Source organism: Herpailurus yagouaroundi, unplaced genomic scaffold (assembly GCF_014898765.1).
Source record: "Herpailurus yagouaroundi ecotype Mexico unplaced genomic scaffold, PumYag 161, whole genome shotgun sequence".
In the NCBI taxonomy this organism is placed as follows: Eukaryota; Metazoa; Chordata; class Mammalia; order Carnivora; family Felidae; genus Herpailurus; species Herpailurus yagouaroundi.
In genome coordinates this window covers 25,171,871-25,188,630 of record NW_024412402.1, presented here as the reverse complement: position 1 = coordinate 25,188,630, position 16,760 = coordinate 25,171,871, and the positions used below count along the sequence as shown (strand labels likewise).

At 43.2% G+C, this 16,760-nt stretch overlaps 2 protein-coding genes across 4 annotated transcripts in view; one reads left to right on the top strand and one right to left on the bottom strand.

The window, feature by feature from the left end:
- The window catches only part of NCAPD3 (non-SMC condensin II complex subunit D3), a 66,216-nt gene extending 60,629 nt beyond the window's left edge, over positions 1–5,587 (top strand). For all 3 annotated transcript variants that reach the window (XM_040483584.1, XM_040483583.1, XM_040483582.1), the window contains exons 32-36: positions 470–547; positions 4,622–4,696; positions 4,772–4,832; positions 4,923–5,314; positions 5,356–5,587. In XM_040483584.1, coding sequence (XP_040339518.1) covers positions 470–547; positions 4,622–4,696; positions 4,772–4,832; positions 4,923–5,031 — 323 coding nt within the window. In that variant the 3' untranslated portion in view covers positions 5,032–5,314; positions 5,356–5,587. The remainder of the gene's footprint in view (positions 1–469; positions 548–4,621; positions 4,697–4,771; positions 4,833–4,922; positions 5,315–5,355) is intronic.
- Positions 5,588–6,393: 806 nt separating this feature from the next.
- Positions 6,394–16,760, bottom strand: part of JAM3 (junctional adhesion molecule 3) — a 117,896-nt gene continuing 107,529 nt past the window's right edge. Inside the window, exons 5-10 of the mRNA XM_040483590.1 lie at positions 13,122–13,274; positions 12,452–12,654; positions 11,360–11,459; positions 9,488–9,617; positions 9,336–9,390; positions 6,394–9,047 (exon numbers count right to left, since the gene is read on the bottom strand). Coding sequence (XP_040339524.1) covers positions 9,012–9,047; positions 9,336–9,390; positions 9,488–9,617; positions 11,360–11,459; positions 12,452–12,654; positions 13,122–13,274 — 677 coding nt within the window. The 3' untranslated portion in view covers positions 6,394–9,011. The remainder of the gene's footprint in view (positions 9,048–9,335; positions 9,391–9,487; positions 9,618–11,359; positions 11,460–12,451; positions 12,655–13,121; positions 13,275–16,760) is intronic.

Below are 16,760 nucleotides of genomic sequence, written 5' to 3'. Positions count from 1 at the left end.
TGGAAATATAGGTGTTTTTCAATTTTTTGAAGTAAGTAATGTCACAGTGAACATCCTTGTATATATGTAATCTTTAGGATTTAATTCCCAGCACTCAGAGGCCATGAACATTTTTAAAGCCCCAGACTGCCCTCTGTCATTCACTCCACATTGTACATTGGTGGGAGCAAAGGTACACCAGTGTCCCTTTTCCTTCTTAGAAACACTGGTTTTCCAATTTTCCCTCTTCTTTGCCAAGCTTTGTAGACCAAAACTGGTTATGGTTTTAATTTCCTAGTGGAGATGGACATTGTTTCTCAGGTTTATCATTTTTGGTATCTTTCTGAATTACCTCATTAGAAGAACACCTTATTTGGGATAATAGCTTCATCAGATATTTTGCTAATATTTTTCCTGATTTGGTTGTTTTGCCCTTTGATATTGTGTTCGGGTGTTTTGGGGCAGATAAAACTATACTGTTTTATCCTAGCAACTTCCTACAGCCTGGAGCAGGAGTCCAGCGGAGCTGTTGACCATGTAACGAAACGAGCGATCAGCACCCCTGAGAGTAAGTTCTCACATGAATAAGCCAGCTCCTGCTGAGTGTCTCCTGTGGTCACAGTGTGTCTACTGGAGCTGCAGTAGGACTCCTTCTGTTGTGAGACACATCTTTTACTAGATAAGGGTGCTCCTGATGGTCAACCACATTGTAGTGCATTGTCAGACAGCGTCTCGTGATAATTGCAGTAACTCCATAGACTGAGCACTAGCTGAATGTCAAGCGCTCTTCTAAATGCTTTTATACATATGAACTCAGTGCAACTCCCAACCACCTGGTGAGGTTCCTCATTTGATAGACAGGGAAGCTGAGGCACAGCTTCCCTGGACAGTGCCCCTCTTGCATATTCCTGCCGGCCTCAGGCAGCCCTGCTGGGTGGCAGTCACGTGTGGGCCCTGGCAGGCGCTGTGTATGTCACAGAGATCAGCTGTGGAGCCAGACAAGCCTTCGGGTTCAGTGGCCTGTTGAGGACCCACTGCCAGCTATGTGGAGAGCCTGTCTTACCCCGTTGCGTGGTTTTCCTAATCTTGTTATTTCCTTTTATTTCAAAGTAGAAGTGAGAGGACTTTGTCCCACTGCCTTGCTTTATAGTCCGCAGTCTAGTGCAGCATGCAAGGCCCTGCCAGGCGTGTCTCGGTGCCCTTCATGCCTTCTCGCTTGCCACCTCCTCTGTCCTCTGCACGTCAGCCCTGGCAGTGGTGTCTGGGTCCTGCACGCACCCCCTCTTTCCTGACAGGAGGGTGTTTACGTGCCATGTCCTCACCTTCAGCCTCCCCTTCCCCAGTAGCCACTGCCTCACCCTCCAGCAAAAAGCCTCCTGGACTCTACAGGTGAGATGAGACGCCCCCTACCGGCGCTCTGACCACCTCAGTAGTGCTCACCTTGCCTCTACGTAGAGCAGACCCTCGGACAATGCAGGTTTAAGCTGCATGGGTCCACGTACGTGCAGATTGTTTATAGTGCAGTGCAGTAAACGTATCTTCCATGTGATTCTGTTAACATTTTCTGTTCTCCAGCGTGCCTTATTATGAGTACAGTATGTGACACGTGTAACATACAAAATATGTGTTAATCCTCTGTTGATGCTCTCAGTAAGGCTTCCCTCTGGTCAACAGTAGGCTATTGGTAGTTAAGTTTTGGGGGAGTCAGAAATTATGCGTGGATTTTCAACTATGGAGAGGGTGGTGGCAGCCCCCCCACCCCCCACATTGTTGTTCGGGTACAGCCGTCCTCCTTCATTTGTCCTTATGGTTATACAAGCTGTCCTGTGCAGCTTACTCACTGGGCTGCCACTATGCCTGCAACATGGTAGGAGTGAGAGAGATGTTAAGTGCCAGGTTGAATGGCGATGGTTTCCTGCCTGCAGTCCCTGTGTCCTACAGCCTCTCTGCCCTGGCATTGCTGCTCTTGGGGCATGACTGCTGGATGAGCACGTGCCCCATGTGCTGGATGAGCTGGATGTGCCCATGACTGCTGGATGAGCACATGTGTTCTTCTCTTTGGTAATGGAGCAGCCCAGGAGCAGGCATTCAGTCAGTTTGAGTTGACTGAGCACATAATGTGTTCTGGCTACTTGCCTGGAGGATCTAGGACCTGAGGTGCTGTGATCTAACTAGTTAGTGGGTTACAGAGCTTCCATCCAGGTCCTCCTTTTACAGGAGATGAATGGACCAGCAGAACTCCTGCCCCACCCATCCTCTGATGACAACTGAATCAGGACTGCTTTTTGTCATTAAAAGCAGTAATTTGGGGGTCCTGTTTATGGAACAGATATAATGTTATATATGTGAAAAATTCAACCTCTTTGAAACAGACAAGTTTTCTGTATATTGTTTGTTCTTGGTTCAGAGGCACTGAGTACTTCTATTTTGGCATTAGGAACCATATGCCCCAGAAATGGGGAGTGCCTCTTGTTTTAGTTCCATTCATCCCCACGAGCCTCTCATTTCAGTGCTTGGTTGGTTTCCTAGCAGCCTGAGCTCCTCAGCAGCAAAGCCTGGCTTGCTGCATTAAATCTGCTTGGATTTGTGTGCATGGAGCCGTCTCAGGTGTCCCCAGGTCGACAGAGCACTTCTTCTTTATCTAGTCTCTTGAATGTAAAATTCCTGGCCATCCTTATTCTTAACCAGGAAGGAATAAGTGAGGAGGATCTCCCATTAGTTCTCCTTCCTGGGAATTATTAGATCATGTAAAAACACTCAGTTCTGTCTGTTCTGTGGTTTATAAATACAAATTCTGTTGACAACTCTTAGGTGGGGTTACTCTCAGGAAGTGGCCTCCACTCTATGGAAGCAGGAGGAAAAATGGTGTTCAGCATTAGCAAAGTGGCTTTGCTAAATGGAAATGAGTCATTTTCAGAGCTAGCTCTTAAGTGGAAATCTATTCAGAATTCAGCAAGTCCCTCTTACTGCTGTCACTCGGGCAGCAAAGATGCTCCTGCTTTTGATTCTAAGCGCTTACGATGTATACAGGAAATCTGAGGGCCACCAAACCGCTGCCTATTGCCTGGATGTGCTCAGGTTTCCAAACTGGAAACAGAATGTGCACGTAAGGAAAGGGAGTTTGAACCGCAGCACGAGAAGAGGCCTCCCAGAAATAGGAATGAGCACAACTGAGCTGAGTGGCACCATGATGAAAATACAGATCTCTTATCAGTTAACATAGCTTAAGTAGTTCACAGACACATAGCACTGCACATGTACTGGTGGACTTTAAAACAGACTAGAAAGATCTAATTGGTGTTCTAAGAAGGTTACAGTGTGGGGGGAGAAAGCTTATGTCGCAATTGGTTTTGTGGGAGGTACGCAGCCTCTGACAGGATAGTCAACAGCCAGCCAGCTGTTGAGCCTGTGCTGTGTATCCCCGACGAGTGTGATGGTACAGGACAGAGGGAGCAAGTCCCTGGGAGAGGTGTCACCACCCAGGTCTCAAGTGACTGGCATTGTCAGCAGGATGAGTTCCAGGCAGCAGGGACTCATGTGCAGACCGGAGCCAGGAAGAGAACAGTGATAATCGGACACGGTGGCCCACAGTGTGGGAATATAGCAAGTGGGTTGGTAAGGGTGGCTTGGGGCTGACTCACACAGAGGTTGTTATGTCCAGCTTACACAGAGGCTAGATTTGAGGCCTCCTCTAGAACACTGAGCCATCAGGATGCATAAGCAGAGCAGCCACCTCACCAGATCTTTAAACTTTAGTGACATAGGGGATAACTGCTAATAAATTACATAATTGTTAGCCTTTCTTCAGCACTGACCTTGTGCCAAGTACTGTGTTAAGAATTTAACATAAATAATCTCATTTCATCCCGACAACCCTGAGGCAGGTACATCTGTATCCCATTTTGGAGATAAACTTGAGGTTTTTAGAGTAATTTCACACAGCTAGTAAGACCCAGAGCCAGAATTCCGATCAAGTCTGATTCAAGTCTGTTCCCACACTCTGCTCCCTGCCTCCCAGGGGGGAACTGGAGGAAGGGGAGGCCATGGTGGAGACCACTGTGCTAAGTTGGAGTGGAAGAGGAGATAGGAGGAAGGTGGACGTGACCCGTTACTAGCTTTCCCACCTGGCATTCCCAGCTTGGACAGACCATCAATAGGAAAGATTCAGAAAGACCGTGCTGAGGAGCAGGGGTAACAAGTTGGCTAAGCGTCTTCAGGGAGTGTAGTGTGGGAGTAGGAAACGCAGGACTCTGGAGGGAGGTCAGAGCTGGGTGAAGTTTCGGGGGTGGGGGGGTCCACTGGTGTGTTGGCAGTAACAGGAGACATGGGGTGGGCGAGGAGCCAGAGGCCGTGAACAGTGGGTACACAGGGGTCAGCAAAGCTGTCTGAGGAGGGAGTGGTCCAAGGAGAGAGCCAGGGGACCACAGATGGGATGAGTATCAGGAAGACGAAGTCTCATCCTACAAAAAGTCTAATTGAGGCCTCATATGGCCCCTGGATTTAGATTTGACAGCACTTGGGGCCTGATGCAGATGACAGAGTAAGACTGTAGCAGAAGCTCCAGGGCTTTGCTCCAGTGACTTTATGTATGTCTATTTCCTACTGGCTTTTCATTAATGGTGCTGCTTTCCCCTTTATCCAGGGACCATCAATGATGTCACATTTGGAGCAGGAGTCAGCTACATAGTCACACCACGGACGCCTTCTTCAATCAAAGGCAAGTTCCCTTCTTGTCAGATATATTAGCTGTTTTTGAGTAGGAAATCTGAATTTGTGTCTGACTCCCTTTCAGAGAAAATTGAAACCCAGTGTCAAGGAAATGACATTTTATGTTTATCACTTCCTGATAAACCGTAAGTTTACCAAGAGTTCCTTTTGAGGTAAATGTTTTTGTCAGTGTTTTATCTTTAGTTCCAGAGTAATTGTCTCTTTCCTTTCCCTAGGGCCCCGCAGCCTCAGCAGTGGAACGTGAAGTCCCCAGCCAGAAATAAAGATAACCCGGCCCCCAGCAGGAGGTCACTCCGAAAGACCCCACTGAAAACAGCCAACTGAAACCTTGTGTTTGGGAGTGTCTGGGAGGCAAGAGCTCTAAGGACATGGTGTGTCCTGTCTGTGCAGAGTCCGCTTCCCTCACCCCCAGGGAGAGAGCAGCTTTTAGTGTGCGATACCAGAGACGTTCCTGTGATTCCAGCCCGTAACTGTTCACCTGTGTGGGCTGACCAACCTTTTACATTTCTCTTTATGAATATATGAAATATGAAAAAAGTTGTAAAATATTAGAGAAATGTCTTAGCTATTTAAAATATTCTAACTTTACTCCATTTGAAAGTATCAAGTTCGTGCTCGCTTCGGCAGCACATATACTGAAAGTATCAGGTTCATTCTGGTAAACTGTATTCTGGTCCTTAAGGAACACAACTTAACAGATGAGTTTTCTATTATATAAATCAGGCCTCTGTTATCTGTTTGGAATTCCCTACATTAGTTTCCTGTATCTAATGATGAAAGTTTGACTGTAATTATTTTTTTATTCTTATTTATAAATTAGAAGTTTTTAAAGTGTACAGCTTTCTAAAATGGAATAATAAAGGTTAAACATAAATACAGCCTTCTATGTTCAAAAGAATATTTCTATTTTTAGCACAGGGTTTTTACTGATAGTCATTTTAATTTACATGAAATGTTTAATAATAATAAAACCCTCCCAGCCTGGAGAACTGTGAGAAATAAATGTCTGTTTAAAAAAAAAAAAAAAAAAAAAAAAAAAAAAAAAACCCAACCTTCCTTGTAAGGGGAAAAAAAAAGCCTTTGTCAGTAATGTTCAGTTCCTGTCCCTTTGCCTCCTAACAGCACACATCCTTCTTAGTGTGTGAATGTAGGCCTGCTTGTGAAAGTCCCCCTTGGGTCCTGACCTGCGTGCACTAATGCTGGCTTGTCTTAAGCTCCACAAAGACTGCTCCCACGAGGGGGAATGGCTTTGGTGTCTTCTTCTGATGCCATTGGGTAACCTTAAAACATGTCCATTCATGTTTTGTCCAAGAGTGACCGGGAAGAAATTCAGTCAGTTCACTTTTTAATCCCAGGACTACAGAAGCAAAAGTGCAGGGTTACTGTGTTGCTATTTTTTTAAATAAATGTGGTAATTGGATCTGAAAGGTAGAATGTCATTGTGCTCTACCCCTCAGCTCTCCCATATATGAACAGTGACACACATGGACGTTGTCATTGGCAGAGGAAGTCACAGAGCAGTGTTGAGTAAAGACTTATCTCCAGATCAGGTAGACGGTACTTGATGGCAGTCTCTCTTTAAACCTGGGACTATACCATCTTAAATGTATTTGCCTAACAAAATGCTAGGAAAAAGAGGTAAACCCAAGGTAAGAGCATATAAGAAAGAGAAATAATGAGGCAGGGTTTTTTTTTTTTTTTAAAGCTTTTATAAATGAGGTTTAACAAATACCAACTTCTAGGTGTGTTAGTACAAGTCTCTATGTACAGCAACAGCCACACCAAAGGCCACAACAGCCTTGTAGAGGCTTCGAGTTTTCAGCCGCATTCACATTTTAAAAACACATGAATGTTCCTTTTCAGCCTACATTTTTACGTTAGGCAACTACTTCCCAGACTCCATACTCGCTTCTGTCAGACCCAGTTCACATGGCACTAGGATAGGAGGTTTTAGGGTCATAAGAAGGGAGGTGATAAGGCTGCCCTATCACTATGACAACCAAGATGGCAGTCAAAGTGTTGCTTCCCAGAGAACGGGGACACTATCCCTTTCCACCAAATAGGTGGACAGTCTTAAGTCTAAGCATTCAAGACCCAAATGCAAAAGAAGATGGGTACCATTAAGCAATTATGAAGAGTTGCCCACCGCTTCTGCCAAATATCCCATGGTAAAGTATTCACATAACTTAGAAAAGTCAACATAAGTCTCAAGTATTCAATTAAAAAAAAACCCAAAGTAGAAAAAATTAAGACACTGAAGTTTAATACCAAGATGACTACATCCTTCCACCCAAAAACCATCCTTTAAGGACACAGTGGAACTGGGGGGTGCTCCTCTGAGCAGCTCCTTCTTCAAACCTCTTCACATTGTGAGTTTAACACAGCAACATATCTGAGGCAAAGAACATCTGCTCTTGAAGAACAAGGGCTTTATAACGATGTTTCTAATGTCCCACACACAGTGAGCTGCAGTGTCTTGGGTAGAAAAAGACTTTAAAATCAAAATCAGAAAATGGCCTTGATTCAGGCATTTCACTTTTCTCACCATCAGGCTTTCTGCTCTGGCTGCACTACCCAACTGGCTTCAAAAGGCTGGCCTCTCTGCCGCCACATAATGGTTTATTGTGAAGCAAGACGCAACTTGCGGTGTCTGTGCTTTCTTCATGGCAAAGGGAATAGTGGAATTCATTTTCTTAAAAAACATTATTGTAGTTGATTTCAGAACTGCCTTTGGCCCTGGACAGTCTTAGGAACTACACAAATAAGTAAAATGAATTTTAAAACCAAACAGCAGCTGCTGCTTTGTTTCATGAGCCATCCACAACCAAAAAGAGCTCTGTCACAGGGGACCCAAAGGTTGGGATGCCACATGGAGGACACCTACCCTTCCTGAAGTGTACACCTTAGAACTGTCCAACACATAAAGCTAACATAGAGCCACTGTCTGAGCATTAAAGATGGCAGTGCGCATGCTGGCCAGCCTTCATGTTAGTAGCCAGTATTTAGAGTGGGGCACAAGACTCAAGTCCAGGGATTGGCTGACATTTCACATGTATGTCTAAGCAGTTCTGGGTGGTCTTTGGGCACAGGTAGTTTGAGTGAAGAGGCCATTCAAAGCTAACCTTAGAGCTCCTTATGTCTTTAGGAGAGATGCAAACAGATACTAACATTATTCAACTGGAATTTGTTTTTTAAGGTTTCCTAAGTAACAATGATCTGATGTATAGCCAACGTAAGTTCTCTTGTGAAAAATGCTGATACTTATGTGGAAAAAAGGAATGTTCCAATAAGCCTCCTTGAGAGGATTTCTTGGGTCAAAATACTCTTTAATCATTGATATCTTCCAATTTAACGCTAGTAGTTTGGAACTCCTACCTTAAGTTGAAATTTTTAAAAAAATAGGTTATTTAACACTGTAATGACAACATATTTACAGTTTAAATAGAAATTTTCTTTTCAATAACCAAAATACATCTTTAGCAAAAATTTAGAATGTAAAATTTTATAAAATACCCATAGAAAAGCAGAACATGATTTTAGTACCATTTCAGATTTCACCTAAAATGAAGGTTTTCTTTAAATACTGAACATCCCACACATCCACCCCACCCCCCAAAGGACAAGCAGTGTTCCTACAGGTAAGAAGATCCCTTCTTCCAACAAACAATATATCTTCCTGATCTGAGCTGTTTTAATAAAATTCCAAAGAGATTTTCCATGAAGGACACTAAAATACTGATCAATAGAACCTTTAAGAACAATGAGTACAGTGCTGACTGTGGGCCACTATGAAACAAGGTCATTGCATAAAATGCCACTTTTCTGGACTGACTGGTTCAAACTCCAGCTGCAAGGTTTCACGGTGGGTCATGCTCTCAAGTCCTGCAGTACTGGTGCTATGTGGCTGCCCTGTGGCCCCTCTCACGGGGCTCACCCTAGCTGATGTCAGTGAGTGGCAAACACACTGCCTTCAGAGGCCCATGGTGCCCAGCCCAGCTTCTGTGAGCAAGAGCCTCACAGCGACCCTAACACTCAGGTGGGAACAAGGCCAGAAATAGACTGGGAATCAGCCTCAGTGAAATATAATTTTTTTCCTTATGATGACTGGGCCCAGCTGGAGGGAACTTCTTTTATTTATGTGGCTTGTTAAAAAGTAAGAAAGAAGTAGCAGTCAACTTTGGCCAAACAAAAAGCTTTTGCGCAAGTGTGTAGCTCTGTCCAAGTGCACTTGGCCCCGGGCTGTTCTTGATAGGAGTTTCTGGTGGAGGTATTTGCGTGTGCTCCCTCAGCCACACCGTCAGATCTCAGATCACAAATGATGACTTGTGTCTGAAGTCGCCCTGCAAGGCCAGCACAGGGTTAGACACGGCTATCCTCTACCAACCAAGGGGCCCGAGGAGGACAGGAAGAGGAACAGAGGAAGTCAGGTCTAATCACGGTTTTCCTGAAGAAGAAACTTAAGGCAAAACAAATCAAATGAAACCATTCTTCAAAAGTAACATCTACTAGAGCCTGAGAACTATGATGCCAGAGTGTATAAAATATTATATCGGGAGAGTTTCCAAGAAGGAGTGTCATTTTCCTGCTTGAGGACCCCCCTTTCTAGGTTCTGAAACTCCTTTCCTTACCTCTTCCTCTGTCCTGACATAGTTAACTCCATCTGACTTCCCCGGACTCTTGTAACTGAAATACGAGAGAGAGGACTTCAGTGACTACTGATTTTTCATAGGATGCCAACTTAAACTTTGGTTTTGTCACTTAAGACAGAAGACAGGCTCACCTTTCACCATTCTGCTTATTATTGATGAAGTAACCCCGTCTGTATGCACAGCAGATGCCTACTGTTATCAGGGCCAGTACAGCAAGCACCACCAGGATCCCCCCAATAATGCCACCAATGTTCAGGTCATCTGGAGAAAGATGGATGGAGGGAAGAGAGAATACACACTATCTGGTCTTATAAAAGCCCCTGACCCCACTGTGCCTCCCTCCTTTATCCTTCCACATCGCCGCCCTGCCCCCTCATGCCTACCCCAGCCAGCAGAGTGAGAGCACTTAAAACTCTTTCTAGCCCATTAACAAATAGGACCCCATACTCCTGATCTCACTTGTAAAACTACTGAGACCTCCACAGTTGAAATGCTATTATACTTAATCCTGTATTAAAAGGGGCTTAGCGTTGTATAAAAGGCTTTAAAATCCTTGGGGTGCCTGGGTGGTTCAGTCGGTTAAGCGTCCGACTTTGGCTCAGGTCATGATCTCATGGTTTGTGGGTTCAAGCCCCGCACCGGGCTCTGTGCTGACAGCTCAGAGCCTGGAGCCTGCTTTGTGTGTCTCCCTCTCTCTCTGCCCCTCCTGCTTGTGTCTCTAAAAAATAAATAAATGTAAAAAATTTTTTAAAAATTAAAAAAAACCCTCTGGTTAAATCCCCAAAAATATTATTAATGGAGGAAATGGTTTCACTATAAAGACAGAATAAGGTGCCAGGAATCTCAAAGAAGAAAAAGTTCCTAATTTCCAGGGATTCCCTTTGCTGTGGATTATTTGGGGGAAGAGAACTAGTTTCACACAGTACTTAAAGGTAAAAATATGAGTCAGGAACGTGACCTTTCACCAGCAGCTGCCTGGCCTCATATCTATAAGCCCTCTTAGAGGAAACCCCTTGATCCCCTCCTCTTCCCATTTCTATATACGGGGCAAAGATACTCAGTCCCTGTCAGCTGGGGCACTGGGGGTGTTTCCTTCATGCAAATAAAAATGCAATGGAAAACATAATGGAAAACAACTTGGAAGTTGTTAAAATTCTCCTTTATCTCAGTGCAGTGATTTCAAATGTGAGTGTGCATTTAAAACTTGAAATCCTGACTTTAAAACATCCAATTCCCAACCTCTATCACTAGAGATTCAATAGGTTTGGGGCAAAGCCCAGGAATCTTCCTCCTGCCCTGGAGCAGTTTCCCAAATTTGACAGATGACAAGAATCACCTGGAATGTTTTACACACAGACATTTCCACCGACACTCCCCTGGGGACTGAGTCCATAGGCCTGGGGTGAGGCCTTGGAATCTGTATGTGCAAGTGCACTCAAATGATTCTCATGATCAGGCAAGTCTGGAAAACACTGCTCTGGGGTCAGTTATACCCAGGAAGGAAGGAGGTGTGCCCCATCCTGCCCCCAACACCACCCCTTCAGAACCAGTACCCTAGAGACAGCATCATCACAGAATAGGGTAAAGTTACTGGGGCTAAAACTCTGGGTTTCAGCTTATAACAAAATGGTTATAACTGGATAAATTGCTGGAGACCTTACACAATGTTATGTTTTGATAATCCTATCAATAACCAAAGAAATGGAGTTTATTTGAAAAGTGACATGATTAGCTACGTTCCCAACACCAGAAGACTCCTGAAGGTCTATTTTGAGGAGATAAACATATTGCAAGTACCCACTTCTTAGTCATTTAGCTGTTACTCAGAACTCTCTCATCTTTCCTTTCAATGTCCCCTAATGGGTTTTGGTGAATCCAGTCATCTCCAGAAGAAAGCTGACCTATGGCACAATAGTTGTCTAAACTGATGGTCTAATATTAAATTAAAAATGTTCTATCCACTTGCCAGTCTTCAGATGAAATATTTTCAAAAAATAACTCACAGACTTCCATCATCTGCTCCTCACACCTGGCTGAGCCTGCATCATTAGAAGCAATGCAGTAATACTGCCCAGAGTCTTCCTTGTGAACAGCACTGAAAACCTGTTTCCGGAAATCACAAGTAAACCACGAGACTAATCAACAGGGTACACCTCTGGGGACAGAAGAGATGATACTGCCATGCTTATCCCCCACCAAGCTGCTAAGTTCAGAACATAGTAAAATGTCTATTTGCTCTTAGTTTCCTTTTGGTTTCCTGGTCAGTGTCCAGGTTCTTCCCCGATAATTTTTTCCCAAGTCTTGCCCAAGAGCTCCTGAACAATGAGATCCCATTAGGTTTCTGGAGACATCAAAGCCTAATAACATTCAGAATGCAATGTGAGCTTTACTTTTATTCACGGAAAGGGACTCTCTGATAATGATTGTTTCTCAGGCAACACTTGGGCAATACAAATACAGAGGATCCTAGTATAACCTGCTTGTGGCTACGTTAGATACACCACCAGGAGATGTAGCTGTGGTAAAAGCTCGGTGAGATGCTGCTGAGGGCAATTCTGTCTTCTGCACATGACCAATCTTACTTCGTCTCTCCCCCCACCCACTTCCCACCACCACCACTAGGTCATTTTGAAGAAAATTCTAGACACATTTTATCCATAAATACTTCAGTATGCATCTCTAAAAGACAAGAGCTTCTTAACATTGTAACAATACCATTATGGTACCTAAAGCAACTAACAATTCCTTAATCAAATATCCAGCCAGTAATCCAATTTCCCTGATTGTCTCATGATTTTTATAATTGGTTATTCATATCAGGACCCTAACATCATCCACCCATTACATTTGTTTACTATCCCTTCATAATCACATAATCACACTTTATTCTCCAGGTTTCCCTTTATTTTATCCCCTTAGAACTTGTTTATAGAAAGAAGGGGAGGTTCATTTTTCCCACAGAATCTCCAACATTATGGGTTTTTAGCTCCTGTGTTATAAAGTTCATTGTCTCTCTCAATAAGTGCTCTTTCCACAATAGGAATCCCTTCCCCAATAAAGACGTTTCTATCCTCACCTCTGAGAAGAGATCTTACCAGAGTGCCTGTTTCAGAGTTTAAGAGAAAAGAGGAGTTTCGAAATCTGGGATTGGCTCTGGAATCTGTGGGCAGCGGCACGTCATTTCGATACCAGCTGTAGTGAGGCCGGGGGAAGCCCTCACTCTCCTGGCACTGCAGCGTGGCTGTCTTGCCCACGGGTACAGCCTTTGGTACTCTGCACACAGGAGGTACCGGCTTCACTGTGGGAGAAACACAGGTTGGGGTTTAAAATCAACAACATGGCTTCTTATCAAAGCCCACAATAAATCTCCAAAACCAGGAAAACCAGCCAGGGGATTCCTGCACCACTGCCATCCCCACATCCTGCCTGCAGGCTCTGATCTGCCACTGCATCTGCCTCACAGCTCACCCCCCACATATAGTCCCACAACACATTTCTAATGCCTCCATCTCCCTGAGGAGCACCTCCTACAGCTGGTGGAGGGGAGTGGCAGGAGTTCCACTTCCCTTCTCACCTTCCACCCCGACTCAGTCCAAGCTCTGCAAGTCCTGCAATACCCCCTGGGATGTAGCTCTAGAAAGAAAGAAAGAAAGAGCTGATCTTTATTCTTTTTTCCCCTTCCCCAATCCTTTTTTTTTTTTTTTAATAGACAGACTCATGAGGCCTGAAAGGGAGAACATGTTTTAACTTCATGTGAGTTACTACCTTGCACAGTTAACTCAATGACAATCTCATCAATTTCTTTGCGGTCATTTCGAGCAACCACTTCACAGCGATAAAGGGCTGAGTCTGTCCGGGTCACATTCCAGATCCTTAAAGACGTTTTACCCAATAATTCTGCACGACCTGCCAAATCTCCTATAGAAAAGAGGAAACAGAACACACAAAAAAAAAAACTGTTTAAAAACATTTTGGGGGTAGCCTGGGTGGCTCAGTCAGTTAAGCATCTGACTCTTGATTTTGGCTCAGGTCAGGATCTCATGGTTGGGAGTTCGAGCCCCATGTCCGGCTCTGTGCTGACAGTGTGGAGCCTGCTTGGATTCTCTCTCTCCCTCTCTCTCCACCCCTCCCCCACTTGCTCTCGATCTCTCTCTCAATATAAATAAAAAGGTAAAAACTTTAAAAAATAAAAATAAAAAGTAAGAACATCTTTGCCACTTAAAGAAGGTGGCTTCTGGAGCCAGCATTTAATGCCTCAATTAGGAGATTTCAGACTGGATTTTTTTCTGCTCCTTTACAACAGAGATGAACTGAGGACACTGAGCAGCAAAATAGTACCTGGTGTGTAAGAGGACTCATTACATGTGTCTTTGTTGTTAAAGCAGGGACCTCATTTCCTCTTCATCATTCCCAGCCAGGATTCCCCATTTAAAGAGAAAAAAAAATCAAACAAACAACATTAAAAAACAACCAGTATTCATAAATGGTGGTGGGATAACTGGATATCCACATGCCAGAGAATGAGATTGGACCCCTACCTCATACCATACACAACAAAGACCTTTCTGTAAGAGTTAACAGTATGACTCTTAGGAAAAAAACATCGACATAAATCATCATGACCTGGGATTAAGCAATGATTTCTTAGAAATGGTACCAAAACCATAAGGATAAAAAAAGTTACCTTGGCCTTCATTGGACTTTCATAAAAAATTTAAACACTTCTGTGCTTCAAAGGACACATGCAAATTTTGAAAAGACAATCCACTGAATTGGAGGAAGTATTTACAAATCATGAATCTGACAAAGGGCTAGTATCCAGAATACATAAAGAATTTGCAACTCAAAAATAATTAGACAAATAACCTAGTTAAAAATGGACGAAGGATTTGAGTAGACATTTCTCCAAAGAAAATATACAAATGTCCACTAAGAACATGAAAAGATGCTCGAAATCATTAGTCACCAGGGAAATGCAAATCAAAACCACAATGAGATACCACTTCACGCCCACATAGGGCAGAACTGAAAAGATGAACAATTACAAGTGTTAGTGAGGATGTGGGGAAATAGACTGCTAAAGGGATGTAAAATGGTGTAGCCACTTTGGAATAGAGTTTGGCAAGTTCTTAAAAACAACAACGACAACAACAACTATACATGCTACTACCATATTACCTAGCAATTATACTTCTGGTCATGTATCTTCCCCAAATGAAAACTGGTATTTACACAAAAACCATTATGTCTACATGAATACCCACAGCAGCATTATTGATAACAGCCAAAAATTGGAAACAACCCAAATGTACATCAATTGATAAATGGATTTTAAAAATTAGCCTACTTACAATGGAATATTCTTCCATATAAAAAGGAATGCAGTAGTGACACATGCTACAATGTGGATGAACCTTGGAAACAATATGCTAAGTCAAAGAAGTCACAAAGGACCACACACTGTATGCCTCCATTTCTATGAAGTGTCCACAACAGGCAAATCCACAGAGACAAAGGAGATTACTGGCTGCCAGGAGGAGGGGATTAAGGGGAGGGGAGTAACTGCTAATAAACATGTAGTTTCTCTGGAGGCTGGTGAAGGTGTTCTGGAATTTGATGGTGGTGAGAGATATATATCTTTGTTGAATATACTAACAACTACTGAAGTATACACTTTAAAAGTATGAGTTTTATACCATACAAATTGTATCTTAATTTTTAAAACATTTAAAGCACAAAAAGATGGTAACTCTTTCAAAGAAGCATGAAGAACCTAAAGAATGACAAATAAGGGAAGGAGTTAGGAGGAAAATGACACAAACATAGAAACTAATTATTACTAAACCTGCTGAATGGTGGCAAGAACAGGAAGGATTTACCATAATAGAATAAAAACAGCAAAATGCTTATTGCAAAGGATGAACATTCCAAAGGTATTTTCTAATAGGAAGGTTTGTTATTCAGCCGCCCTCAGTAGAGGATTAGAATTTCAACAATTTAAGAAATTAGTAAATAAAAATCTATCAAAGATATGGGTGTGTGTGTGTGTGTGTGTGTGTGTGTGTGTGTGTGTATTATTGAGAATATTATTCAACCATAAAAAAGAATGAGATTTTGCCATTTGTGACAACATGGATGGGCCTACAGGGTATTATGCTAAGTGAAGTGAGGTCAGACAGAGAAAGACAAGTACCATACGATTTCACTTACATGTGGAATCTAAAAAACAAAACAATAGAAAAAAAAACAAACAGATTAATAAATACAGAGAACAAATTGGTGGTTGCTGGAGGGGAGGAGGGTGAGGTGAAGGGAATTAAGAGGCACAAAATTCCAGTTATAAAATAAGTAAGTCACAGAGATAAAAAGTACAACATAGGGAACACCATCAGTGATATTGTAATCATGTACAGTGACTACACTTTTTGCAGTGAGCCTGAGTCAGGTACAGATTTGTCTAATCACTAGGCTGTATACTTGAACCTAATGTAACACTGTATTTCACCCATACTTCAATAATAAAATTTTTAAAGATCTATCAGGATGTTTTAGCACAGACCTGAACTGAGGCAAGAGGAGAGACCAAGCAGATTCAAGTTTTCCTCCAGCCTTCATATTTTGTGTGTAAATACCTTCCCCCTCCCTCTGGCTAAGAGTGTTTAATTCCCAGACACAGAAGTGCTTTAAGAAAATTCCTACTTGGTTTTTCTGATGATCACAAGTGTGTGTACAGGGTTTATCAGCAGCAGCCTAAGTTGCCAGAGAAAATGGACTTGTTTTCTGGGAAAAATATTTCCATCTCTTCAAAATTAAGAGGTGGGGGAGACACTGGTGAGGGAAAAAAATGGTATTTAAAAGTCTATCACTCCTGATGATATTGGGGACCCAAAGCAGGAAGACCGAGATTAGGCTGTTTCCACAAAATCTCCATTCTCCTCTGAAGCCTCAACTAGCAGGTTCTCTGACAACTCTGAAGCCAGCCTTTAGAAGTAGCTTCATTTGTCCCTCATGTCCACCATGTCCCTCCTGTCAGAGTGAAGGGAAGGTCCCATGGTATTCATCTGTAATTCCTCCTTCTCCCTCCCTTGCCACAGCCAGCCCTTAGCAACCCCTCCTCATCTCTCTCTACACTGCCTTGACCTTAGCTCAGGCCATTAGCAACTCCCTTCTGCAATCTGCAAAAAATTCAGAATTAGCACTTCTGCTCTGAGTTTCCCTCTCCAATCTCTTCTCTACAAGGCAGGCAAGTCAGTCTTCCTGAAGTGTAAATGAAATCATGACACTTTCCTCCTAAAAATCTTTATGGACCCTCATTCTTGCCTGGCCCTGGCATGCCTTCCCAGCTGTGGAGAATCCCTCCTCTCTCACCTCCCTAAGTCCCAGCTATGGTAGAGAACTTGCAGT